This window comes from Stomoxys calcitrans, chromosome 5 (genome assembly GCF_963082655.1).
Source record: "Stomoxys calcitrans chromosome 5, idStoCalc2.1, whole genome shotgun sequence".
NCBI lineage: Eukaryota > Metazoa > Arthropoda > Insecta > Diptera > Muscidae > Stomoxys > Stomoxys calcitrans.
Genome location: NC_081556.1, coordinates 93,146,267 through 93,173,873, shown reverse-complemented (window position 1 = coordinate 93,173,873; position 27,607 = coordinate 93,146,267). Strand labels below are relative to the sequence as shown.

The 27,607-nt window shown below is 41.0% G+C and overlaps 1 protein-coding gene across 2 annotated transcripts; it reads left to right on the top strand.

The window, feature by feature from the left end:
• Positions 1–12,149: 12,149 nt before the first annotated feature.
• On the top strand, positions 12,150–27,607 carry LOC106095387 ((Lyso)-N-acylphosphatidylethanolamine lipase). 2 transcript variants are annotated; one of them, XM_059369633.1, is made up of 2 exons: positions 12,150–12,664; positions 25,738–27,607. In XM_059369633.1, exons 1-2 carry the CDS (start codon positions 12,587–12,589, stop codon positions 26,968–26,970), a joined length of 1,311 nt encoding a protein of 436 aa, XP_059225616.1. In that variant the 5' UTR covers positions 12,150–12,586; the 3' UTR covers positions 26,971–27,607. The 2 variants fall into 2 exon arrangements, with proteins under 2 accessions (XP_059225616.1, XP_059225617.1); XM_059369634.1 differs by having other exon boundaries at positions 12,577–12,664; positions 25,703–27,607.

Below are 27,607 nucleotides of genomic sequence, written 5' to 3'. Positions count from 1 at the left end.
CAAATTTTTTCACAGCTTGTGACTCTGTAATTGCATTCTTTCTTCTGTCAGTTATCACCTGTTACTTTTAGCTTGCTTTAGAAAAAGAGTGTTTTATTAACAATGCATTTACTTTCTTTTAAAAAATCCGCAATTACTTTTTGAGCAACCCAATATAACACACCTCTCATGGCCATGCTCAGTGACCAACAAAAAAGCCTTCCACAAAGCCCAAATCTCTAAAAACATGGTTACAGTTCAGAACTCCATTCAAATAAAATAAAATTTGTAACCAGAGTAGGGAAAACAAGAGATTTTGTTCGCCCGGGCCGAATCTTGGGTACTTGACGGTAATTGTTAAGCTAACCCCATATTACCACACTTGAATGTGACATCAACAAGCAGCGAACGTATCTGGCAATGGATATTAGGTATGCGCAGGCTTATACACGCACATTGAAGTCTTTTTAGTTTTGCTCATTCTTGTACAATTAAGGTGCTATCCCACGACAAGTGTTTTACCACAACGCAACTATTGTATTTTGATACTTTTATCTGTGCTAACGTCGTCATTCAGCCCATACAGTTCGTGGATCATATGACACCGATAATCTCCATCAATGCAAACAGATCCATACATTTTACGAAGAATCTTTCTCTCAAACACTCCAAGTACTGCCTCATCTGGTTTCACAAGTACCCATGCCTCGGAACCATATAACAACATGGGTAGTATCAGTGTCTTGTATAGTGCGATCATCCGAACGTAGAATAACGTTCCAGGCGCCTCGATCTTCTGTGCTCATTCTAAAATCTCTTGAAACCAAGTTTCGAGGTGTCTCCCACAACTTGATCTTTCCATCGGGTTTTTGGTCTTCCCGGTTTGCGTGTACCACCGTGTTTGCCTTCAAAAGACTTCTTTGCTGGAGCTTCTTCATCCATTCTGACAACATGACATAGCCAACGCAGCCGTTGTATTATGATGTGTGTAACTATGCTATCGTCGTCATACAGTTCATACAGCTCGTGGTTCATACGTCGCCTATATTCTCCGTTAACGCAAACAGATCCATAAATTTTAAGAAGAATCTTTCTCTCAAACACTCCAAGTACTGCCTTGTCTGGTTTCACAAGTACCCATGCCTCGGAACCATATAACAACATGGGTAGTATCAGTGTCTTGTATGGTCTGTCGAGAGGTGGCTTTGTTTCTAAACTACTACCTTAATCCAAGGTAGCATCTGTCTGCCAGTATTATTATTCGCTTTATTTCAAAACTGATGTCATTCGTTTCGGTTACGGTGGTGCTGGAGTAGATAAGGTTACCAACTTTCTCCATTTTCTTTATCTGCTCGGGTGTACAAGGCGTTGTGGGAGTTAATGCCATCTATTTTATCTTTACGGCACGGCCAGACCCAGATTTTTTCAAAGACTGCAGTTACGTCTTCCGATGAACAACCCATTATATCGATATCGTCGGCATAGGCGAGTAGCATGTTTTCTCTTGTGAGTAGTATGCCATACCTATTCACATCTATATCGGTTATGCGTACCGGATTAACACGATGGCATCCTTTATCGGCAAGGGCTGCCGCCTCACTGTACAACACACTGCTCCAACAACAACATCTACATCTCATATAATCTTCTCCAGCAGAATATTAAAGAGATCACACAATAAGCTGTCTCCTTGTCTGAAACCTCATTTGGTATTGAATGGTTCGGAGAGATTCTTTCCTATTCTAGAGGAACGTGTATCAGCAAGTGTCATACTGCAAAGTCTTATTAATTTTGCAGGGTTACCAAACTCAGACATGGCTTGAAATACTTTTAAACGTATGGGCCTGTCGAAAGCGACCTCTGTAGTCAACGAAGAGATGGTAACAGTCGACCTGTCCTTCTAGGATCTTTTTCAAGATTTAGGGCAGTGTGAATATCTGGTATATGGTGGATTGGGACTTTAGGTTTCAATCTTTTACACAGTACGCTCGAGAGTTTCTTTTATGCGATTCTGTTGTTATTATTGTTCCAGTGAGTTGTACACTCAGGCTGCAGTCCTTGCCGATGAAGAAACTCCATCGGGTCGATCCCCTACTTTCAACCGGCTGTCATGAAATTCCTCTCTAGTAGCCACATTCCGTCTTGTCTCCTTTCTTGTGTACGGGACATAGTATGCTGAGTTTCCAATCATTGGGTATGCATTCTTCTAGCCAGATCGCGCAGTCAAGCTGATACACACGTAGTAACAGAGCGTAGCCTCCGGTCTTAAATAGTTCAGCTGGCAACGCATCGGCTCCTGCTGACTTGTTGTTCTTCAGTCGGGTCACCGCTATTTCCACCTCGTTGGTTCTGCGGTATCCTATTCGCTGCCATCGTCGCACACTAGCTTTTGTTCTTCCCATTTCTCAAGCACACTATCTGAATTAGTTACCAGATTTTCTTCTTTGTCTCTGCTGAAGGATGCGCCTGCACCAAAGCCATCGGTTTGTATTCGTATTTCGATTCACATACTATGATGTTTGATTCTTTGGTAAAACTTCTGCACTTCATTTTGGCGTCTGCATATCTCAATTCGCTCACACGAATATACGGATTATACGTTTCTCCTCTCTCTTTTTCTTCCGCTACCTCTCCTTCATCTGGGGCTTTGCTACTGATTGCAGGGTTGATCTGTATGCCGTATTCTTGGATTCAGTAGCATTTCGACGCCATGAGTTTCTTGGGGGAGACTTCTTGTAGCCAAGTACTCCATTTTCCATGGAGTGGGCAATGGATTGCCACTGCGCCGTTTTATCATCGCGACAAGGATTGGTTGTTGTTTTTGTAGCCATAGTGCATATGGCTAAAGATGAGTAAGCTTGTTTTACTCCATAGGACCGATCGCTGTAGGAACGTGATAGCCATTGGTTATTAAAAGCGAGCATCATAGGCACTTAGTATTTAAGCAAAAGCCGGTGCCGCCCGACCTCTCACTGAGACTGAGTACCCCATCATCCACCGGAGTAAAGCTGGAGACAAGGTGTTTCAGCCTCCGCTATTATTGTGACGCCATTTCCAGTCCATAATACTTTCTGTAAGGCGGTAACATCTGCCTTGTACTTCTCCCATACATCCTTCAGTGCAGATCGGCAGATCATGGTCGTTTTTTCGTTTGCCACAACATTAGGACAGTCCGTTGTTACTATTCTTTTGTTTCTCAGAGTAATCCTTATAGTTTTCCAAGTGCGGGTCACTGGCCGAGCGCCCCAACCGAATGAGTTGTTGTTGTAGCCACATTTTCATGTGGAGGTGACCATCCTCGTCAAGCTCCTGTATGAGAGCATGCTCGTTCCGGTCCAAAGGACCGATCTCCGCGGATGTATGCGGTAGTTTCTCGTGACAGCAATGAACACCACACAAATTGGAGCTCAATGTTCCAGCCTGTGTGTTGTGCTCACAGCTATCCCGTTCCGGGTAGGATCGCACATGCATCCCTCAATGTCGCGAGCAACCTACTCCAATATCCGACGCTCGCCTCCAGCCGCCCCTTACATGGGAACAGACGCTGATGTTGGCCACTGGTTATTAGAAACCCACAATAACTCGCCTTGTAATTCGAGTAACACTGCCACTCAGTATGTATGTAAGAGCCAGGCCACCTGAATCCTCACTGAGATTATTCTCTCGGCTCTTGGAGTCATCTCGAAAGACCGTTTTATATGGGAGCTGTATATATATCCAAATCTGAACTGATATAGCCCATTTGCAATTCCCACAAACTTAATCAATAAGCAATATCTGCAAAATGTCAAAAAGATAGATAGGATATAGGATGGGCCTATAGTCGTAGGTGTCTCGCAATGATACAAAAAAGCTATATTGATCTCTTTCTTATTTCCTTTCAGTCGAAGCCTCGTCTTCTCACGATCCACAGTGTTACATGCCCGTTCGTCGTCCATGCCTTAATCTAGGCATTATCCTCTTGTACCGAGTGTGAACATCTTTACGTCTTCGAGTGTGAACCTCTTTACGAATAGTAAACTGGTCATAAGGGCAATAACAAACAGGACGGCAATGTCACGAACAGTCCTGGAGTGTAAAAAGGAGATTAACGCCTTCAGTGAGAATGGCACGATCCGCATCGTTTGGGTGAAAGGGCTGACGATTTGGCAGTAAAGGCTAGAGGACTGCCATCTATAAACTTGGTTAACCCGAAGTCTTAGGGTTCGACGTAGTCCGAGTTAAGAGCGTGGACCACGAACGCAGGACGACGAAAATCCTATGGATAGATCCGGATTATGAGAAGACGAGGCTATTACTGAAAGGAAGCAAGCAGGAGGTCAGTAAAGCTTTCGGTATCATAACCGGACACTTAGGACTACGAGCTCACTTATGCAAAATCGGTGCGACAAGTGATAGCATGTGTAGGACATGTGTGGATGAAAGCATTTCCTATGTCATTTCGCGGTTTTCACGGCTAACAGACAACGGCACTTAGGTGGGGACACAACAGCAGACATAAACCAACTATAGGGCGTGGTATGGAAGACAACTAGGGATTTTGTAAGCAGCACGGATTTAATTTGGGCAATTTTAGAATATATTTTTAAGTTTCTCTTAGATTATACTTTTATAATTGTTGTATATTTTTTACCACAATGCATCATGTTTAGTATTTGCGAATCACAGAATGTTTTTTTTGTAATTTTTATAAAAATTGTTAATTATTTAAAAAAAAACACATACAGGTAATTACTACATGAACTAAGTGCCCTTTAGAGATTAAACCCGTATTCACTTGCTCATCGTAGAAAGCTTCCAACCTATAAAAGAGCTAGCACAGTGGGGGCTCATCATTTTCTGGCCAGTTCCTCGTTTCCTACCACCACTTGATGGCTCGTCGTACAAAAGAGCCTAACCGCCAACTTTATTGTTCATAGACAATCTGGTGGTGCTTGTGGCAGTACCCAGAAAACGGCCAACTATCGCCCTCTTTGGAAAACTTGTAGCTCAGTCTTTCTGGAGTTTGTGCCAAACCCTTTGAACCTCACTCTCAGAGCTCCCTAAAAGATGTAATTGTTGAGAGGAATCAGAGGATTACCATTTTAGACGCGTAGTCAACGATAATCACCCTACCCTTCTCGGTATGTAGTACACCAAAACGCAGCTTCCAAAATTTCCCTCAAGAAATTCGATTTTCCTTCGTATGACTTGTAGGGTTCAAAATAGGGTAGTGCCCTAGACTACTACTCTTTATCATGTCCGCCACCACGGACATAGACTCAGCACTGAGTTGTATCAGAGGAAAATCAATACCATTCGGTATATCGACCCTTCGGCTACGTCTAAGCACCCAAGTAAATGTGTTGTCGTTGTTGTTGTAGCCACATTTTCATGTGTAGGTGGCGATCCTCCTTGCGGCCCAGCTCCTATGTGAGCAAGCTCGTTCCAGTCCAAAGGACCAATCGCCGCGGCAACAAGGTGGCCATTGGCTATTTAAAGGCGCCAATAACTCGCCTTGTCATATCGAGCATCATAGGCAAGAGCCGGTGCCACCCGGCCTCTCACTTAGACTCTCCGCTCGATACCGATGATTGTCCGCGATTGCCGTTGCAGCTATTCCGTATGGAGCATTTCACTATCCGCAACCTGTGGACGCAAACGGTAGCTCGCAGCTAAACTTCTCGCGACAGCAATGAATACCACACAAATCGGAGCTCAATGTTTCGGCCTGTGTGGTGCACACAGCTATCCCGTGCCGGAATTTGGGCACACATCCTGCTTGTTGGCGTTTTCCTTTGCCAAAAGGAGTTAAGTTGGCTGAATTTACCGGATCGGTCTTGGGTAGAATACTTTAGTGCGTAGTATAGAGGTTTGCTTCTCATTCGTCGTCATAAATGCTGTGGTGGTCTGCCTGATACATCATCTAAAATCCTACTTTAATGGAGCTAGAACTTGAAGACCTAAGACCCCATAAAGTATATATTGTATACTCTTGATCGTCGTGACATTTTAAATCGAACTAGCCATGTGCGTCCGTCTGTCTGTCGAAAGTACTCTAGCTTTTAAAGGTGTAAAGCTAGCCGCTTGAAATTTCGCACAAATACTTCTCATTAGTGTAGGTCGGTTGGGATAGTAAATGGGCCAAATCGGTCCATGTTTTGATATAGCTGCCATATAAACCGATCCTGGGTCTTGACTTCTTGAGCTTCTAAAGGGCGCAATTCTCGTCCGATTTGACTGAAATTTTGCACGTTGTGTTTGTGCAAAGTATGTTCCGAATCGGTCTATAAACTGGTGTAGGTGCCATATAAACCGATCTTGGATCTTGACTTATTGAGCCAATAGAGGGCGCAATTCTCATCCGATTTGACTAAAATTTTGGATGAGGTTTTTTTGATATGACTTCCAAGAACTGTGTTAAGTATGGCCTAAATTGGTACATAACCTGATATAGCTGCCGTATAAACCGATCTGGCTCCTTGACTTCTTGAGCCTCTAGAGAGAGCAATTCTCTTCCGATTTAGCACACATTTTGTTCAACGGCTTCTCCCATGGCCGCCCTCAATATACGTGTGAAATATGGTCGGAATCGATCTATAGCTTGACATAGCTCCCATATAAACCGGTCTCTCGATTTTGCTGCTTGAGCCCCTACAAGGCGCAATTCTTATCCGAATGGACTTAAATATTGCACAATGACTTCTACAATGTTCAGCATTCAATTAATTTATGGTCCAAATTGAACCATAACTTGATATAACTCCAATAGCATAACAGTTCTTTTTCATTATTCTTTATTTGCCTAAAAATAGATAGCGCGCAAAGAACTGGACAAATGCGATCCATGGTGGAGGGTATATAAGATTCGGCCCGGTCGAACTTAGTACGTTCTTACTTATGTACAGGGTATTATAACTAAGTGAATTGGTTTGTAACGCCCAAAAGGAACAGAGATAGACCCATTGATAAGTATACCGATCGACTCAGAATCACTTTCTGATTCGATTTAGCTATGTCCATCTGTCTGTCCGTCTGTCCATGTTAATTTGTGTACAAACTACAGGTCGCAATTTTCATCCAATCGTCTTCAAATTTGGTATGGGCATGTTTTTCGGCCTAGAGACGAAATCTATTGAAATTGGAAAAAATCGGTTCAGATTTGGATATAGCTTCCATATATAAGTTTGTCCGATTTGCAGTAATAATGCAATAAAATAGTCATTTGCTAACCGATTCTGTCGAAATTTGGCAGGAAGGATTTTCTTATGACTCCCAATATAACTGGTGATTTTCATAGAAATCGGTTCAGATTTGGATATAGCTCCCATATATATGTTCGTCCGATTTGCAGTAATACAGCAATAAAATGGTAACTTGTCGACCGATTCGCTTGAAATTTGGCAGAAAGGATTTTCTTATGACTCCCATTATAACTGATGAATTTCATAGAAATCGGTTAAGATTTGGATATAGCTCCCATATATATGTTCGTCCGATTTGCAGTAATACTGCAATAAAATGGTCATTTGTCGACCGATTCTCTCCAAATTTGGCAGGAAGGATTTTCTTATGTCTCTCGATATTAAAAGTGAATTTCATAGAAATCGGTAAAGATTTGGATATAGCTCCCATATATATGTTCGTCCGATTTGCAGTAATAATGCAATAAAATGGTCATTTGTCGACCGATTCTCTTGAAATATGGCAGGAAGGATTTTCTTATGACTCCCAATATAACTGGGAGTCAGTTCAGATTTGGATATAGCTCCCATATATGTGTTCGTCCAATTTGCAGTAATACTGCAATGAAATGGTCGTTTGTCGACAGATTCTCTCGAAATTTGGCAGGAAGGATTTTCTTATGTCTCTCGCTTTTAAAAGTGAATATTATAGAAATCGGTTCAGATTTGGATATAGCTCCATATATATGTTCGTCCGGATTGCAGTAATACAGCAATAAAATGGTCATTAGTTAACCGATTCTCGAAATTTTACTGGAAGGATTTTCTTATGACTCTTAATATTACTGGTGAATTTTATATAAATCGGTTTAGATTTGGATATAGCTCACATAAATATATATCGTCCATCAAAATTGGTTCAGAATTAGATATAGTCCCACTTTTGTATTTAAAGAATAGGTGTAGGGTATTATAAAGTCGGACCCGCCCGACTTTTGCCTTTCCTTACTGGTTTTATAAATTAATTAAATTCATAATTTTTTATCCTAGCTCCCTTTCATTTGTTTAGGGGGAATTTTTCATATGTTTTATCGTCTCATTCACCCTTTTATTTCGATTCAGAATAGCTAAGCTTTCCCTGAGAGATATTTCCCTTTTTTGAAGTTTGTTTTGAATAAGGGAAAATGGGAGTAGGGAAAAACTCCCAGTAAATTTTTATTCCGAATAGGGGAAAGGGGAACAAACTCCCAGGGAATTGTTATTCAGAATAGGGCTGTATATGATATGATCAAATATCAACCCATATGACATATTTTTAATTAATATTCTACTCAGTTACGTTTGTAGATAGTTCAATGTTCGATCTCTATCTTGATGCTGGCGTAGCTCCCAATAAGGTCATTTCTAATTTAAAAAAAAAAAAAAACATTTCGAAAATTTGTGTTATGCGGTTGCCTTGTTAGTAGCGAACTAGACCTACCAGTACGTGCGCCGTGGGTTCCATTTTCAACAACTGCTTAAGCAATTTACAACCTTACCGTAGATAGTTCATCTGGTTTTGGTAGTCACACTCTTATTATTTTTCCCCAATATGTATATCCAATGTTTAATACAGCTTTAGGTAAAATTAAACATCTGTGTCCTACTTTATGGTTCAAATGGTAAGATAAGCAGCGGCGTACACCTGTTGTCATAACTTAACCATAGCAGTAGTTCCACTTAAATCTTTGTCCACATCGCCCAGCCCAGCCCAGCTCTTAAGTTCTAAACAGCTCAGACAACACCTTGCAAAATTACGTAATTACTACATGTATTCAATACATTTTTTGGTTTATTTATAAGCTTTATTAATAATTTATTTCTTTCAATACATTTCGCTTTAGTATAAAATTATCGCTAACTCACCCAACTATGTAAATAATAACAAACTATGATTTAAGCTATACTTCACGTCTTTTTCTACTTAAAACTCTCACACTATTAGGAATACTACTACATATATCTTTATATATATATATATATATATATATGTTTTTGTTTTATTTACATAAATTAAGTAAATTTTGTACATACTATATATGAGAATATACATGCTTACTTTCGTATTATTTATATGTATGTATCTCATAACAATTTTTCAGAAATATTCAATAAAATAGTATGCTTAAGAACAAACTTTTTTTGTTGTTATATCTCTGCGAAAAAATGATTCAAAGTGCACACTAAGCAGACCTCCAACGATTTTAGGGAATTCTTCTTTTCTTCCTATCACAATAATTTGCAATCTGAATTAAAACAAGTAAAAAGGCATAAAAACAAGTAAAAAGGCAAAAAAAAAAACAAGTAAAAAGGCATAAAAACAAGTAAAAAGGCATTAACTTTGTATACCCACCACCAAAGTTAACCACCTTTTGCCATAATCCGTTGAAAAATGCATCATTTATGAACCCATACCAGCTATATCAAAATATGTTCCGATTTTGAACAAACTGGTCCAATAAATACAAATCACTCTTAAAGTTGGCAAATCAGGGGCCTAATTCTCGCATCCGCTTTCATGCGGGTGTTTGTTTGTAAGTACTGCAGAAAACTCTTCAACAGAGTAAAAGTCACAAGAGCACCACATGATTGGGACATCTAGAAGGCTGAGCTTAGAAAGGCTCAGAACAAATCCTGGGTAGAATTCTGCAGCTCCGTGGAGGAGGCATCTAGGCTAAGGAAAATTCTGTCCTCGAGACCTATTTTTAATTTTAATTGGCTATGACAGAATATTTGTTCCACTAGCCGAACTTAGAATAGCATACCAAGCGCCTCGATCTTCTGCGCACCTTCTAAAATCTCTGACACCAAGTTTCGAGGTGTCTCCCACCACTTTGCGTGTACCACCGTGTTTGCCTTCAAAATACTTCTTTGCTGGAGTTTCTTCATCCATTCTGACAACATGACCTAGCCAATGCAGCCGTTGTATTTTGATGCGTGTAACTATGCTATCATCGTCATACAGCTCGTGGTTCATACGTCGCCTATATTTTCCATTAAATCAAACTGGTTCATATATTTTACGAAAAATCTGCATCTCAAATACTCCAAGAACTGCCTCATCTGCTTTCAAAAGTACCCATGCTTCATAACCATATAACAGCACGGGTGGTATCAGTGTCTTGTATAGTGTAATCTTCGTCTGTCGAGAGGTGGCTTTGTTTCTAAACTGCTTACTTAGTCCAAAGTATTATCTGTTTGCCAGCATCATTCTTCGCTTAATCTCAAAACTGGTGTCATTCGTTTCGATTACGACGGTGCCGAGGTAGATAAAGTTACTGACTGTCTCAAAGTTGTGGTTCCCAACTTTCTCCATTTTCTTTATCTGCTCGGTTGTGCAAGGCTTTTTGGGAGTTGAAACCATCCATTTCGTCTTATCTCCATTTACTGCAAATGCAAATTTTGCCCATGATCATTCCACTAAGGAACAGGGGCGAACTTCTCACATAACAATGAGTGCAGTCCGACATCTCTTTGGAGAGAAGCTTTACATGGCATAGTACCTCACAAATGTCGAAAGCGGCTTTGTAGTCAACAAAGAGATGGTAGGCGTTCATTTGTCCTTTTCGGGTCTTTTCCAGGATTTGGCGCAGTGCGAATATCTGGTCCAGGGTGAATTTGCCAGGTCTAAAGCCGCATTGATAGGGCCCAATTATCTCATTGACTTTAGGTTTTAATCTTTCACACAGTACGCTCGAGAGTATCTTGTATGCGATGGGGAGGAGACTTATTCCTCTGTAGTTGGCGCATTCCATCTTGTCTCCTTTCTTGTGTACGGGATATAGTATGCTGAGGTTCCAATCATCATTCGCTCACACTCACGTCTTTCCATTTCCTTTTTCTTTCTGCGGAATAGACGTTTCTCCTCTCTCCTTTTCTCCCGATGCCTCTCCTTCATCTGCCGCGTTGCTACTGATTGCAGGGTTGCTCTATATGCCGCATTCTTGGCTTCAGTAGCATCTCGACACTCTTGGTCGTACCATGGGTTTCTTGGAGGAGGCTTCCGGTACCCAAGTACGGATTTCGCGACATTTTCCATGGAGTGGGCAATAGTTTGCCACTGCGCCATTATATCATCGGAACAAGGAGTGCTTTCATCAAGCAGTTGGGTCAATCGAGTGGAGTATGCCGCTGCCATTTGTTGTGTTTGCAGCTTTTCAATGTCCAGCTTCCGTGCAGTGTCAGATCGTACTTTCCTTGCCATGTTCAAACGGGTGCGAACCTTTACTGCAACAAGGTTATGATCCGAATCTATATTCGCTCCACGGATCGATCGTACATCTAACACGCTGGATGAATGCCTTCCATCTATCACAACGTGATCAATTTGGTTCCTCGTGTTTTGATCGGGTGACATCATGTTTTTTGCGCGGCGAAATCTATCCAGCCGCCCCTAACCTGGGAACAGACGCTGATGTTGGCCATTGGTTATTTAAAGGCGCCAATAACTCGCCTTGTCATCTCGAGTATCATTGGCACTCAGTATTTAATTAAGAGCCAGTGCCACCTGACTCCTCACTGAGACTCTCCTCTCGAAAATCGCTGACTGCCCGCGGCCGCATTTGCAGCTACTCCTTATAAAAACAGAACTTTTCAACATCCGCAACCTGTGGACGCGCCCGGTAGCTTTCAGCTAAGCTTCCCGTGATAACGATTGGCACCACACAAGTCGGAGCTCAAAGTTCCAGCCTGTGTGGTGCTCATAGTTATCCCGTATCGGCCGGAACAAACGCAGAATAACTCTGTCAAAGTTATGAAATTTGTTTGCAAAGTTGTATTTTTCAACGCAACGACCAGATACAAAGCTCAACGCGCTCATTCTTTGTTAGCCCTTATTAATAAGACGACGACACATTCTGAACGTTATGCGTCATGATATTAAGGCAACCCCAAAAGAGTCAAACTGAATGCGAAAATAAACAACACTGGCAGCAAATGAGAGCAAAACAAAACAAATAAAAAACAAATCAATTTAACCAATTCTCAGCTGGTGAGAACAAATAAATGAGTTTTTCTTCCGTTTTTGCAGTGAATTATTAATCTAACACCCGAAGAGAATCAACACAATTACTCACGGTATCTATGACAGCAAACGAATTGCAAAAAACGGGAATTAAATGATAAAAACGAAGTAATAACCCTCTTTCTATCGGTTTACGCGGACGTTCATTTACTCGCTTCGTTTATTCTGGAAAGTCATTGTGATGTGACAAAAAAACCAAATCGATATTTATTCATGATTTGCCAGATTTAGATTTAAAGAGTTGCGAAATACATAACTGAGAATCAAAAACCAAACAGACAACGGGAACATCAGTTCTGAACACTCTAGGCAAACAAATAAATTAACAACAATTCAGAATACCATCAGATCGAGAAAAAGAGAAAAATCAGCAAAAAAAAACATGGCTGTGGCAACGACGACGGGAGCGCAGGCAAACTATAGTCAAACTTTGAGTGTATCGGAGGGTATGGACGTGGAGGTAAGTAAGTAAAATTCTAAGAGTTTGTAAACATCTACAAAAGGGCCCCATCAATTGTGGTTATGACCAAAAATAAGACGAAATTCCTCCTGTGAGGAAAGTCCAATATTGCCCATAAAGCGAAGCATTTTAGCGAAAGGTGTAAACTGCACGGGCGGGCAAATATAAAACACTTTATTGGTCATTCTCGTGGTCGCATTTTATCATGGGTCATTTCTAAATACGTATTTTTTTATAACCAAGTTGTCATCGTACTATGTGCTTGCTTTATTGTGACTTTCTTTGTTCCGACAACATTTCTAATAATTCGCGATGGCACTATTAGATAAGAGCAATTTTGTTATTGTTAAAAGTGATTACCCTTCTAAATATTACAATATTTCGACCAGAATTGTGCTGATATGTTCAAAGACCCCTATGTCACCTCGCTGTCCATTAGAAACAATGAGTCGGCAAGGCAAGATTTCGATTTTTTGGAGCAAACCAAGAGTAATCACTTTCTTTTATTTGCTTTGCGGTTGATTTGCGGTATGCGCGATTCCACCAGACATGGAACACAATTAAAAACAAAATCAATAAATAAATAAATACTAATTTTGGCGGGCCAAATCCTATAATGAAATTTGTTAAAATTTAAGCAATTGTCTGAGAGCTTAAGAAATCGAGTCTGGTGTTCCTTTTATATGGTGACTAAACGATTGATTGACCTTTTGGACCGTATTTGGTGTGGATGTGAAGGTGCTACCAGATCCAATGATATGACGTCTAAGCAGTATCTTCGAGCTGCTTTCGCAGAGGCCTTGCTTTATGCGGAGTAACTATTTTTGCATTCGCAGATAATCAATAAGCGATACGGAGTGGAGAGTCGCAGTGAGAGGCAGGGCGGCACCGGCTCTTGCTTAAATACTTGAACCCAGCCGTTTAGCTTCATAGGCGGACAAGCTAACCTCTGCGCTACGGTGGAAATAACCACTACTGTTTTTTTTTTTCAAACCCTCCACCATAGGATGGGGGTGTACTAATTTCGCCATTCTGTTTGTAACTCCTCGAAATATTCGTCTAAGACCCCATAAAGTATATATACTCTTGATCGTCATGCCATTTTAAGTCGACCGAACTTTAGAAAGAGTAAAGCTAGCCGCTTGAAATTTTGCACAAATACTTCTTATTATGTAAATGAGCTATATCGATCCATGTTTTGATATAGCTGCCATATAGGTTAAACAACCTGGCACATCTCTTCGGATCAGTCGCGGTTATTTCGCCAAAGTGACTAAGGTCCTGTCATCCCGTCTACCGGGGTTCGAGAGTGACTTAGCAGTAGACCACAGTTTGCCTACACCGGTGCCTAAGTTACATTGCTCCAAGTGTTCCAGCCACAAATTCCGCTTATGTTCATTGACTACCCTGTTTATTTCCAGATTCAGCTGGCTGATTCTGGGGTTAGCGGGGTCCATAGCACGAATCCCATCACGCTTGTCTGCGAGTATCACTGCTTGTGCCGGGAAATTGGGCTGCACTTGGGGTATTCGACCGGCTGGTATAAATCGAGCAGCTGCTGTGTTAATGGTGTCTCGGAATTTCCTCTCGGCCACAAGCACATTAGAGGGGGGTGGCAGTTCACTGAAGCGGCGATTAGTATACTCTCTGAAGCCAGTCCCATTGGCCTTCTTATAATTGATAAACGTCCGGCGCTCAGAGGATATGAAGTCGGGTGGTCGGTCGATGGTGAGAATTATGGGGAGGTGGTCTGACCCCAAAGAGATGACGGCTTGCCAGGATACGTCACTCAGGAGATCAGGGGATGCAATGGAGATGTCTGGCGAGCAGGTGCACCTCCTCGTTATCCTAGTGGGGACATCCTCATTCACCGTGCAAAACGTGGAGCTTTCAATCTGCTCTGCCAAAGCTATGCCACGCTGGTCGTTACCTAGGGGAGAATGCCATGACGTGTGATGCGCATTAAAGTCCCCTAGAACCAGACGATTATGACCAGATAGCAACCCATTTATGTCGGGGTTGTAAGCCTGACCATTAATCGGGACACAGCTACCAACCGGCATTCCATGTAGGGGTCACTAGCGTCATGCGCAGGCGAGATAGGTCTATACTGCACGGAATGGTGTATTACGAAGGCCAATCCCCCACCTCCATTCCTTGAGCGAACCTTACATTCCAGCACATTGTAACCATGACAACTGTGCAAGCTGCAGGTGTTGGATCGCTGCAACCAATATGCTCTTACGACTCATAAAATCCACGATCTCATCGCTTTGCCACGAAGTCCGTTGCAGTTTAACTGCAAGAACGATACACTTCCCGGCACTGGCCTGGCAATATTTGGGCTAGGATGCTGCCTTTGCGTAAATTGCCGTACGGGATAGGTCGGGGGGGTCACATAGTCCGACGACGAGGACGCAGAAGGCGACGACGACGACGCTTGTGACCCACTGCTGGCTATGTTCGCACAGCACCTTGCGACATAGCCAGTATGGCTATACTCCCGTAGTGAAGTGAGGCCAGAGCAAGATCGGAAATGTACCCACTCCACCGACACCGACCGATGATGAAGGCGGTTCTGGCAAAACGAACAGACCAGCGTCCGGGGTTCTTTTCAATCCCGGCACGGACCAGAAGCCTGCGGAGAAGGCACTCCGGGATGTGCCTCTCCCATGACGAAAAAAGACGAACACGTACACTGAGGCGGCAACCCTTACTAATGAGGATACCATCGGGTCAATCCGGTGCGTACAACCGGCTGCCATGGGATTGAACAATCCAACAATTGTGCTGAGTATGGTTGAAATCGGACCATAACCTGATATAGCTGTCGTATAAACCTATTAGAGGGCGGAATTCCTAACCGATTTGGTTGAAATTTTGACTTCCAACAACTGTGCTAAATATTGTTTAAATCAATCCATAACCTGATATAGCTGCCATATAAACCGATCTTGAATCTTGACTTGAGCCACTAGAAGGCGCAATTTTTGTCCGATTTGGCTGAAATTTCGCGGGGAATATGATGCGACTTTGGAGAATTTCCTATGTTATAGCCCGGCTTAGGTGGGGGACACAATACCAGACATGAACCAACTTAAGAGCGTGGCATGGAAAACAATTAAGAATTTTGTAAGTAGCACGGAATTCCAGACTTAAATTTTCTTTTTCGTGTTTACTTTTTTAGTATTTAGAGCGCACAACAAGCCGATTAATATCCGCACCCCCTTTTCAACATAACCTTACCTATATGGAGGCTATATTAAATAGATATCAACCAAATCGAATAATAAATAGAGCTTTTACAAGCCTACGGCCCTAAATAGGGAGATCGACTTATATGGGGGGTATATCAGGATATAGTCCGATGCAGCCATATTCTTAATTTACCTGCCTATGGACATAAAAATGAATTGTGCAACGTTTTAGCTCAATATCTTAAGCTTGTAAACCCCAGCCTCCTAAAGGTTAAAGGACATTCGCCGGTTTCAGCCGCTTCACTCGGACATCTCTTATCCATTGTGTTCATCCCAGATAGCAATGAAATAAGAGATAGATAAAAGCCTTTATTGTGGTGTGTTTTACACTGAGGCGGCAGCCCTTGCCGATGAAGAAATCCATCGGGTTAAACCGGTACGTACAACTGACTGCCATGGGATTGAAAAGCCTTTTGAAACAGATAAAAATAAACGAAAATCCAGCATAGAGAACAAAAGAAGTCTCACCGACTAGAGGGTCGCACCGCCTGCCATCCCAGACCCTAACAGAAGCTCAAATTGACTCGGGGGGTCGAAAGACTATAGAGAGCTCAGTGAAAAATAGAGGTGTTCACCTATAATCTTACGCTTTATCCCCGCCATTGCGATACAATGAAAATTCCTCCTCGATCCCACAGACCCTGCAGAAACCCGTATCATCCCGAGCCCACCGCCATGTAAGTGTCTAACTGCCAAAAAAAAAAATACAATGTCACGTTTTGCCCACTCGAGAGCAATCGATGTCCACGATCTTGGCAACTTTGAAGCCGACAACGCCAGCCCACGCGGAGTCCGCCATTGGCCATAATAGGCATTTACCACCAATGAAAATTCCTTCTCGACCCCAAAGACCCTGCAGAAACCCGTATCATTCCGAGCCCATCGCCATGTTAGTGCCCTAACTCCCAAAAAATACAAGGTCTTGCTTCTCCAACTCGAGAGCAAGCGATGTCCTCGATCTTGGCAACTTTGAAGCCGACAACGTCAGCCCACCCGGAGTCCGCCATTGGCCATAATAGGCATTTACCACTCCCTGATGGGAGCCAGTACAATCTGATAGTCTCCGAGACGCCCCTTGAATCCTTCGACAAGCATTGACCTCACTTTTCCCACAGCCAGGGCCTTCAGCGTCGCATGATTGTTCACATAAATCGTGAAAATCTAATAGGGCCGCATTTGATAAGACCTGAGGGTCGCAAAAACCTCAGCCTATAAGAAACTGCGCCCATTTTGAAGTCTATGTGACTCCCATGTAAAAAGAGGGCCCAAGCCTATTCAAAAGCCGCCATTGATAGTTTCCTAGATCTTTCCATTGTTCGTTTAGACCAGACCGTACACCCACTGCCAATGGAGGAATAGTGAGCTATTGAGTTGTGAATTTTCGTCATTATTTAAACGAGCGTTCAATTAACTATCCGGGGTTCCAATGTTCATGTTACAGAATATATACGAGTATATAAAGCCTCATACCTAAACTTGGGCATTGGATAATGTCGTGATCATGTAATAAGTCCCATGTATTTTACATGCTAATGGTGGGGGAGAAAAACGTAACAACTTGTATACCGGAAGCTTCGTTTTTGTTGGCTTTCCGACCAGTTTCTGAAGAAACTGAAAAACTCAATCTCAAATCGCGTATAAATTAAACAATTATCGTCAATAAAAATATCTCCAGAAAATATTGTAGAAATATTCAGTACTCTCTGAAACCATTATTTGTTACCATATGCTGATTTAACAGTTTAATTTCAGTATCGATTTTCTTCCTATTAGTCTTTATGCTCGTTCGTAGTATTTTAGGGATGTATTGGGTTGCCCAAAAAGTAATTGCGGATTTTTCATATAGTCGGCGTTGACAAATTTTTTCACAGCTTGTGACTCTGTAATTGCATTCTTTCTTCTGTCAGTTATCAGCTGTTACTTCTAGCTTGCTTTAGAAAAAAAGTGTAAAAAAAGTATATTTGATTAAAGTTCATTCTAAGTTTTATTAAAAATGCATGTACTTTCTTTTAAAAAATCCGCAATTACTTTTTGGGCAACCCAATACATATATATTTTGCTTAACCTTCATTTACTCCAGAAAAACATACCGTTTGTAAACTCGGATGTTGTTTTGAGGTCTCCTTCTCCCCGGCTGTCCCACAGGCTTAGGACCCAAGATTTCACATGACATATTTTTCGTGTTTTTTTTTTATAAATCGCACTTTATCCGATGCTGATATCCATAAACTTGCTTGTGAATTTTTTTCCATTCCCCTCGGAGTCACACAATCAAATCATTAGACATATGCACATATACGCATTTGTTAATATCTCTTTTCTATAGGCTAACATGTTTTAGCACATCTCTAAGGAAGCAGGTTGTTTGAATAAAAATCCAGTTAAATAAGAATATCACAGAGTCTTGGTTGAGTGAATGGACGAATGAAACTGAATGCTCCAAAGAATTGTTACTTTCCTTTAGCATATTGTTAAAGTAAGATTGATATCAATATGTTTACATACTTGTATATATGTATATGCCATCCAAACATTAAAAGCATTAAAAAAAATGTTTTCTCTAGAAAGATACTTTGTGCGAGTTCAGTGCTTTGAACTCCGTTTGTATGTATATTTTTGATATTTCAATAATTTTTATAGGGGTCAATGTCCTTATTAGGAATTTTTCTCGAGCAATGTTGTAGGGGTGCAACTTTTATTTCACGAGTTTTCCCTGTTTCTAATTTGCAATTTTTAAATTCAATGCGGTTAAAATAACGAGTATTTAAAGGTTTAAAATTGAGCATGAATGTAAAATATGTAGTAATGGCTATACCGTAAAGCACCACTGTGGTACGGGGTATAGCAAAACCCAAATGGAGAATGAAATAAAGATCCATTGTTAAATATATCGATATATTCAAAATGAAATCTTGATGCGCTATAGGATTGTCCGTCTGTACAAAATAGAAATCGCATTTTTGGTCGGATTATGTTTAAATTTGGCACAGGCCTAGAGATGAAGACTATTAAAATTATAAGAAATTGGTGCAGATCTCAGTTACAGAGCCATAGCAAGTGAAATTATCACCCGACCTTCTTAAAATCGATCAATTAGTTTTTAATTATAACAAGTAAAAGCGTGCAAAGTTCGGCCGAGCCGAATCTTATATACCCTCCACCATGGATCGCATTTGTCGAGTTCTTTTCCCGGCATCTCTTCTTAGGCAAAAAAAGGATATAAGAAAAGATTTGCTCTGCTATTAGAGCGATATCAAGATATGGTCCGTTTTGGGTCACAATTAAATTATATATTGGAGACCTGTGCAAAATGTCAGCCAATTCGAATAAGAATTGCGAACTTTGGGGGCTCAAGAAGTAAAATAGAGAAATCGTTTTATATAGGAGCTGTATCGGGCTATAGACCGATTCAGACCATAATAAACACGTATGTTGATGGTCATGAGAGGATCCGTCGCACAAAATTTCAGACAAATCGGATATTAATTGCGACCTCCCAAGATCGGTTTATATGGCAGCTATATCAGGTTATGGACCGATTTGAACCATGCTTGGCACAGTTGTTGGATATCATAACAAAACACGTTGTGAAATATTTCATTCCAATCGGATAAGAATTGCGCACTCTAGAGGCTGAAGAAGTCAAGACCCAAGATCGGTTTATATGGCAGCTATATCAAAACATGGACCGATATGGCCCATTTACAATACCAACTGACCTACACTAATAAGAAGTATTTGTGCAAAATTTCAAGCGGCTAGCTTTACTCCTTCGGAAGTTAGCGTGCTTTCGATAGACAGACGGACGGGCGGACATGGCTAGATCGACATAAAATGTCGCGACGATCAAGAAAATATATACTTTATGGGGTCTCAGACGAATATTTCGAGTAGTTACAAACAGAATGACGAAATTAGTATACGGTTAATCAGGATCGTTTCGGGTCTGGCATTTGTTGTTCTCCGAATGCGTTCGCAACTTGACTTCCATTCATCGGTGGGTTGGTAAAAGCCTTCTCTGTTGACCACAGTTTATTGGTAGCCGATCCTGTGTTGCACTTTTCAATGTTAAACCAAACATTCCGTTTGTGATCCCTGACTAGCCTGTCTAATTTAATTTCACTTTTACTTTGATTGCTAGGGGGCCAGTTCGCGAAGCTTATGACGTTATTCTGCCAATATCACTGCGTCGTCCGACTGGGACGTAATGGGCAGATACTTCTGTGATGATTACAGGACAAATTTTTTGTACGTTGCGAATTTAAGAAGGCGATGATCTTCTGAACACTGAATACGATCTTTTTATGGCCTCTTAAGCCTATACTGTCCGCTTTTTTCGGATTGACTCCATGAGACCTAAAATTTGCCACTTTGGCCAAAACAATTGTCTGTATCGCATGCCACATAAAAACAAAGTTATCTAGAAACACCCGCGCAAATATTTGCAATAGAGTGAGAGATGAGCTAACGTTTTAGTAATCGTTCAGTGGATGTAATCGTCAATTTGGTCGACGGACATCGTGTGTTGTTTACAAATGAACACCACTCAGATGAGTGCAATATGACGCCAAAGCAAGCAGAGTAATGAGACATCAAGTTTTGTGGATAAGCATAGATATACTTCGTTGTTTTTATACCCATCACCATAAGATGGGGGTATACTAATCTAGGCATTCCGTTTATAACACCTCGAAATATTCGTCTAAGACCTCATAAAGTATATATATTCTCTCAATGTTCTGAGTCGATCTAGCCATGTAGGTCCGTACGTCTGTCGAAATCAAGATAGCGGGAAAACGCGTAAAGGTAGCCGCTGGAAATTTTGCACATATACTTACTATTGGTATAGGTCGTTTGGGGATTGCAAATGGGCCATTTGACTTCTTGAGCCCCTGGAAACCGCAATTTTTTGTCGATTTGTCTAAAACGTTGCATGTTGTTTTTGCATGACTTCCAATAACTGTGCAAAGTACGGTACAAATCGGTCTATAACCTAATATAGCTCCAACATAAACCAATCTCCCGTTTTGACTTCTTGAGTCCCTACAAGCCGCAATTTTTATCCGATTTTGGCTGAAATGTTCTTTTATAACTTCCGTCTGTCCGTCGAAAGCACGCTAACTTCCGAAGGAGTAAAGCTAGCCGCTTCAAATTTTGCACAAATAGTGTAGGTCGGTTGGTATTGTAAATGGGCCATATCGGTCCATGTTTTGATATAGCTGCCATATAAACCGATCTTGAGCCTCTAGAGTGCGCAATTCTTATCCGATTGGCATGAAATTTTGCACGACGTAATTTGTTATGATATCCAACAACTGCGCCAAGTATGGTTTAAATCGGTCAATAACCTGATATAGCTGCCATATAAACCGATCTTGGGTCTTGATTTCTTGAGCCTCTAGAGTGCGCAATTCTTATCCGATTGGGATGATATTTTGCACGACGTGTTTTGTTATGATATTCAACAACTGTGCCAAGTATGTTTCAAATCGGTCCATAACCTGATATAGCTGCTATATACACCGATCTTGGGTCTTGACTTCTTAAGTCTCTAGAGGGCGCAATTCTTATCCGATTTGAATGAATTTTTGCACGAAGTATTTTGTTATGATATCCAACAACTGTGCCAAGTATGGTTCAAATCGGTCCATAACCTGATATAGCTGTCATATATAAACAGATCTGGGGACTTGACTTCTTGAGCTTCTAAAGGGCGCAATTCCCATCTGATTTGGCTGAAATTTTGCATGACGTTTTTTATTTTTCTTTCAACAACTGTGTCAAATAAGGTTTAAATCGGTTCATAACCTGATATAGCTGCCATATAAACCGATCTGGGATCTTGACTTCTTGAGCCTCTAGAGGTCGCAATCCTCTCTTGACCATCAACATACGTGTTTATTATGGTCTGAATCGGTCTATAGCCCGATACAGCTTCCATATAAGTCGATCTCTCTATTTACTTCTTGAGCCCCCAAAGGGAGCAACTCTTATTCGAATTGGCTGACATTTTACACAGGTCTCCAACATATAATTTAATTGTGGTCCAAACCGGACCCTATCTTGATATCGCTCTCATAGCAGAGCAAATCTTTTCTTATATCCTTTTTTGCCTAAGAAGGAATGCTGGGAAAAGAACTCGACAAATGCGATCCATGGTGGAGGGTATATAAGATTCGGCCCGGCCTAACTTAGCACGCTTTTACTTGTTTATTTTTGAATCAGAATTGCTTTTATCAGTGACGTACGTGCTGCCTGTTTCCGTCTGTCGTCAAAAATGACTGACTTATTTCCAGCTCTCATAACTTTGAACTGTAGCTGTGTGTGTGTGTCTTCTATTCAGTTACGGTCAATGTGAGCCCTCGTGAGTATCATTTTAAGCTCATCAGCAAAATCACTTACAATAGCTCAACGAATTTAAAGGAGTATTTTATGTTTTGGTCGTTAAGAGTCGTAATCATCAACAACGATTGCAGGTATAAGGTATGAATAAGCCATTCTCTGCATATCTGTCATATAAACTAATCTTTAAGGTGGTTTGCTGCTGTTCTCTGATTGACACACGTCTGGCGTTCAGAGACTATGTCATCGTTCGGTATATAGAGCTCTACAACTATTGAAACGTGGTCTGAGGGGACCACGCCGACTATCGTAATTGTTAAGGGTATACGGTCAAAGACGAGCAGGATTATTATACCACATTCCTTGAAGTTTTTCAGTCCAGCACTGACTATTGTAAAGTATCTCTCAGGTCGTCCTCGCGATTCGAGTTCTAGAGTTCATCGTAAGCAATAAGCCACTCACCCTATCGTGGCAGGATTTCCGACAAGGAAAAGTTCTGGCTTTTAGGGGCTCGGTATAACCATGTAAGCTTTGGGATGTACTTTGAAGAACTAGGACTGATCATATCGAGAAGGTTACCCGACCACTGTGGGGACCAATTGGGGAATGGCTTTGATATAATGTGATAACGACGACTAGCATAGATATCTTCTCAGACAGCCAGGCAGCCATTAAATCCCCCGAGAACGTATTTCTGAATCCAACGAGTAAGGAAGGACAAAAGTCGGGCGGTGCCGACTGAATAATACCATACACCTACCCTATAAGTACAAAGGGTGAGCTATATCTTATTTTGACCCAAATTTAATGGACCTCGCCGGATGTTTTCAGATGGGTTATTAAACAAACCCTATCAAATCAAATGACAACATTATTGCAATTCACCCAAAATCTGACGAACATATATATGTGATTTTAGATTTTGTAGTAGTCGTCGAGGAAAGCCTTGTGCAAAATTTTGGCGAGATTGGTCAATAAATACGCTTGCAGTGGCTCTAGAAATGAAAAAGGGGTGATATACATATATGACAGCTATATCTAAATCTTATCCGATTTCTATGAAATTCACCAGTTATATTAAGAGTCATAAGAAAATCCTCCTTCCTCCTCCAATTGAGCACTTTATTGCAATATTTCTAAAAATCGGACGAACATATATATGGGAGCTATATGTAAATTTAAACCGAATTCGACCAAACTATATAGATATTGTGGTAGTCGTGGAGGAAAACGTTGTACAAAATTTTGGAGAGATTGGTCAATAATTTCGGTTGCAGTGGCTCCAGGAGTGAAAATCGGCCGATATATATATGCAAATGCAAATTTTGCCCATGAACGTTCCACTAAATAACAGGGGCAAACTTCTCACATATCAATGTTAAATCTCAATGATAAGGGGCCTCCTTTTTATAGCCGAGTCCGAACGGCGTGCCGCAGTGCGACACCTTTTTGGAGAGAAGTTTTACATGGCATAGTACCTCACAAATGTATCCAGCATTAGGAGGAGAAAACCACTGCGGATGAGACACCGCGAAACTTCGCTCAGAGATTTTAGAATGAGCGCAAAAGATCAAGACGCTTCGAACGCTATTCTACGTTCGGCTAGTTCTGTCATAGCCAATTAAAGTAAAGTAACAACATTCGGAACTAGAAGGCAGCTTCCTTCTCCTGTTCACGTGGTATCACAATGGACGAAAACGTCAAAGTAAGTCTTACGGCAGACTGCCACTTAAATCCAGGGGCTCGTTATAACGGCTTTTAAAGCGGTTAAGTAAACTACTTTTTTCTTTTTTACTCGCCACCATAGGATAGGGGGTTTGTTTATTAAAAAATCCTTATCCGAACCTGCAAAGTATATAAATTTCTGATTGTCGTAAAATTCTAAGGCGATTAAGAACCCTTTGAGTAGTAATGAAATGAACAACTTTAGTCTAAAATAATGTATTTTTTAATATACTGGAGGAGCTTAATATACTCTGGGGTGCTTAGCCCTCCCCTCAGAGGCCTTTCTACGCTTATGGCTGCCATATAGACCGATCTGCCGGTATAGAGTCTTAAGCCCATAAAAAGCGCATTTATTATCTCGCGTGAGTCACATGATTCGTAATTGAAATCCAAATCCAAACACGTGATCATGCGTTAACGCGATTGACTTAAAATTATTCGTGAGTGAGTGAAATCATGCTCACAACTCACAAGAAAGTTACGAGACACTTACGATTCACGAGACAGACAATCCCATGGCAGCCGGTTGTACGTACCGGATTGGCCCGATTGAGTTCTTCAACGGCAAGGGCTGCCGCCTCAGTGTACAACACACTGCTAAAACAACAACAACGAGACAGTAACGACACCCGAGACGTTCACCACGCACGACTAACGGTTAAAAAAATAACGAAAAACATAATTTTTACTTACTCTCAAATCATGCGGCATTTTAACGTACGAAATCAGACACAGTATAATAGAAGTAGAAACAATTTCTGTCTACAAATGAATAAAAATGAAAAGAGCAAATACTCGTAAGTGGTTATTCAGGGGTGATACATTTTATACATAAATATTGTTGATGTTGTAGTCACTTTTTCATGTGGAGGTGGCGATTCTCGTCAAGCTCCTGCATGTGAGCAAGCTCGTTCTGGTCCAAAGAACCGATCGCCGCGGGAACAGTTTGGTCATTGGTTATTTAAAGGCTCCTATAACCCGCCTTGTCATATCGAGAGCACCAGCCTGTGCGGTGCTCACAGCTAGCTATCCCGTGCCGATCATAAAAAATATAAATATTCGTACATTCATATGCTGTATGATTTGAGATGCATAGGAAAATATTTTGTCAACCTTGACTCGTGAGTTTTCCGTGAGCCGCGATTTTCTCGTGAGCGAGTCAAACGTCCCATCTAGCGATTTTGGGCCTTCAGTCCATAAAAGGCGCATTTATTACCTGAAATTTGAACATTTAGTTTTAATAAGACTCCCGAAATCCGACACCTTGACTTGATATCCTAGTGAATTAAAGAGTAAACGAACTTGCAAATCTTGGAACTATCTAACACAATCTAAGGGAACTAATATCTGACCTCTAGAGACCCCTAAGGGCTCAACAACTAAAGTCCAGAGACTGGATTATTTGGCAGCTGAACTAATTTTAAGCGTAATTTTAATCTAAAGCGTATTTGGTGTGGTGTGTTTAAGGGATCATATGGGAGCTTTATGCATCTTTATGGACTATTTATCCATCGTTATCGTTATGGACATACATGAAAGAGAAGTATCGGTTCCAAATTGCAAGCCCATAGCTTAATTTATGTGCTCGAACGCTGCAGCGATTTCGAAAGACGAACGGACATGTCTATACTAACATATTAAATTTTCTTATATATCGTAACTCAATAATCAAATAATTTAAACACATTTTACTATATCCTAATTAGTAATAAAGCTTTAACTTTGTTTCTTTCTTTACAAAACGTTAAGGACTACAAACCTAAAGGATTTTGGCTATTTCGACTATTACGCAATTGGACCACAAGTTCGCCCATGATGCTAAGGGCAGTGGAAAAGAAGATTTTGTCTTTTTTGAAGACACCATATCGGGGATTCTTTGTCGATATTGGACCGGCCATAGGGGAAGCGGACAAAATATGGACTGTGAGCTTCAACACAGAGTCCAAAGAAATTCCCCTAGTTATGCTGCATGGTTTAGGTGCGGGCGTGGCCCTATGGGTCATGAATTTCGATACTTTGGCTAAAGACCGGCCGGTGTATGCTATCGATATTTTGGGATTTGGTAGAAGCTCTAGGCCAAAATTTTCCTCGGATGCTCTGACCTGTGAGAAACAATTTGTGAAATCTGTGGAAGAATGGCGGCGTGAAATGAATATACAAAATATGATATTGTTGGGTCATTCCATGGGCGGCTTTATTGCTTCCAGTTATGCTCTATCGTATCCCGATAGAGTGAAACATTTAATATTGGCCGATCCCTGGGGTTTCCCGGAGAAGCCCTCAGATGCTTTATCCAGCAAACAAATACCACTTTGGGTAAGAGCTTTGGCGCATGCCCTAACGCCTTTAAATCCCTTATGGGCCCTTAGAGCGGCTGGTCCATTTGGACAATGGGTAGTACAAAAGACCAGACCAGACATTATGCGCAAGTTTTCTACAACCGTTGAGGACGACATAAGCCTCATACCACAGTACATACATCAATGCAATGCCCAATATCCTAGTGGCGAATCGGCCTTTCATAGCATGATGGAATCTTTTGGTTGGGCCAAGCATCCCATGATTCACCGCATTAAAGATGTACGCCACGATATACCCATGACATTTATATATGGATCCCGTTCGTGGATCGATTCCTCTTCGGGTGAAAAAATCAAAGCCCAACGTGGCAACTCTGTGGTCGACATCAAGACAGTTAATGGCGCTGGCCACCATGTTTACGCAGACAAGCCGGAAATCTTCAATCGTTATGTAAATGAAACTTGTGATTTATATAAAATACGACAACTAATAAGGGAAGCAACCGAATCGGATGAAGAGCACGATCTGGCCATATCCTCAAATGCAGGCGTCTCCGGAGCCCAATCCAAGGAGGCAGAATCGGATTCAGCGATAAAACCAACCGCATCATCATCATCATCTAATAACGACAACGACAGCACAACACCTTCTAACCCCAAGCCAGAGAATAGCGTTCAATGATGGTTGGTTCAATATGGCACCGACATGTTTTATCGGTTATTTTCTAATCCGAATATGGTTTGAAAAGTTTGTGAAGATGTGTTATCTGTTGTGTATTATATATGTGTATGTCTTACTCCCCCCTCTAGCTGTGTAATTTTGATTTTCTTTTCTCATTCTTTTCATGAATAGTATTAATTAAAATTCCCCCTCCCCACCTCTTACTACTTCTACAGCAACAAATGCACAGCATAGGCTTAAATTAAATACAATTATGTTTAATTATACTTGCAATTTACAGCAAATCTTGCACACACACACACACACACTCACACAAGTTTGTTTGTAAAATGTATGTACAAGGAATAGCGAAATCGGAACAAAATAAGGCAAGTTGTAAAAAAGTTCAATGTATGAACGGCGGAAGCCAAATCGATAATAGGCTTAGCCTTAAACGTGAATGTGATCCATTGTGTGATTGGACACGAGCTAAAAGATCAAATACATAATTTGCCTCCTATTAGCGATTGTTTGTATACACCACTCTATTATTATTATTGTTATATTAGTTTGTAGTAAAGCGTTTCAACGTATTTTTGTAAAACTATTACTTTTATTAATAAATAAAATAAACTATTAATTTGTATTTATAAATTAA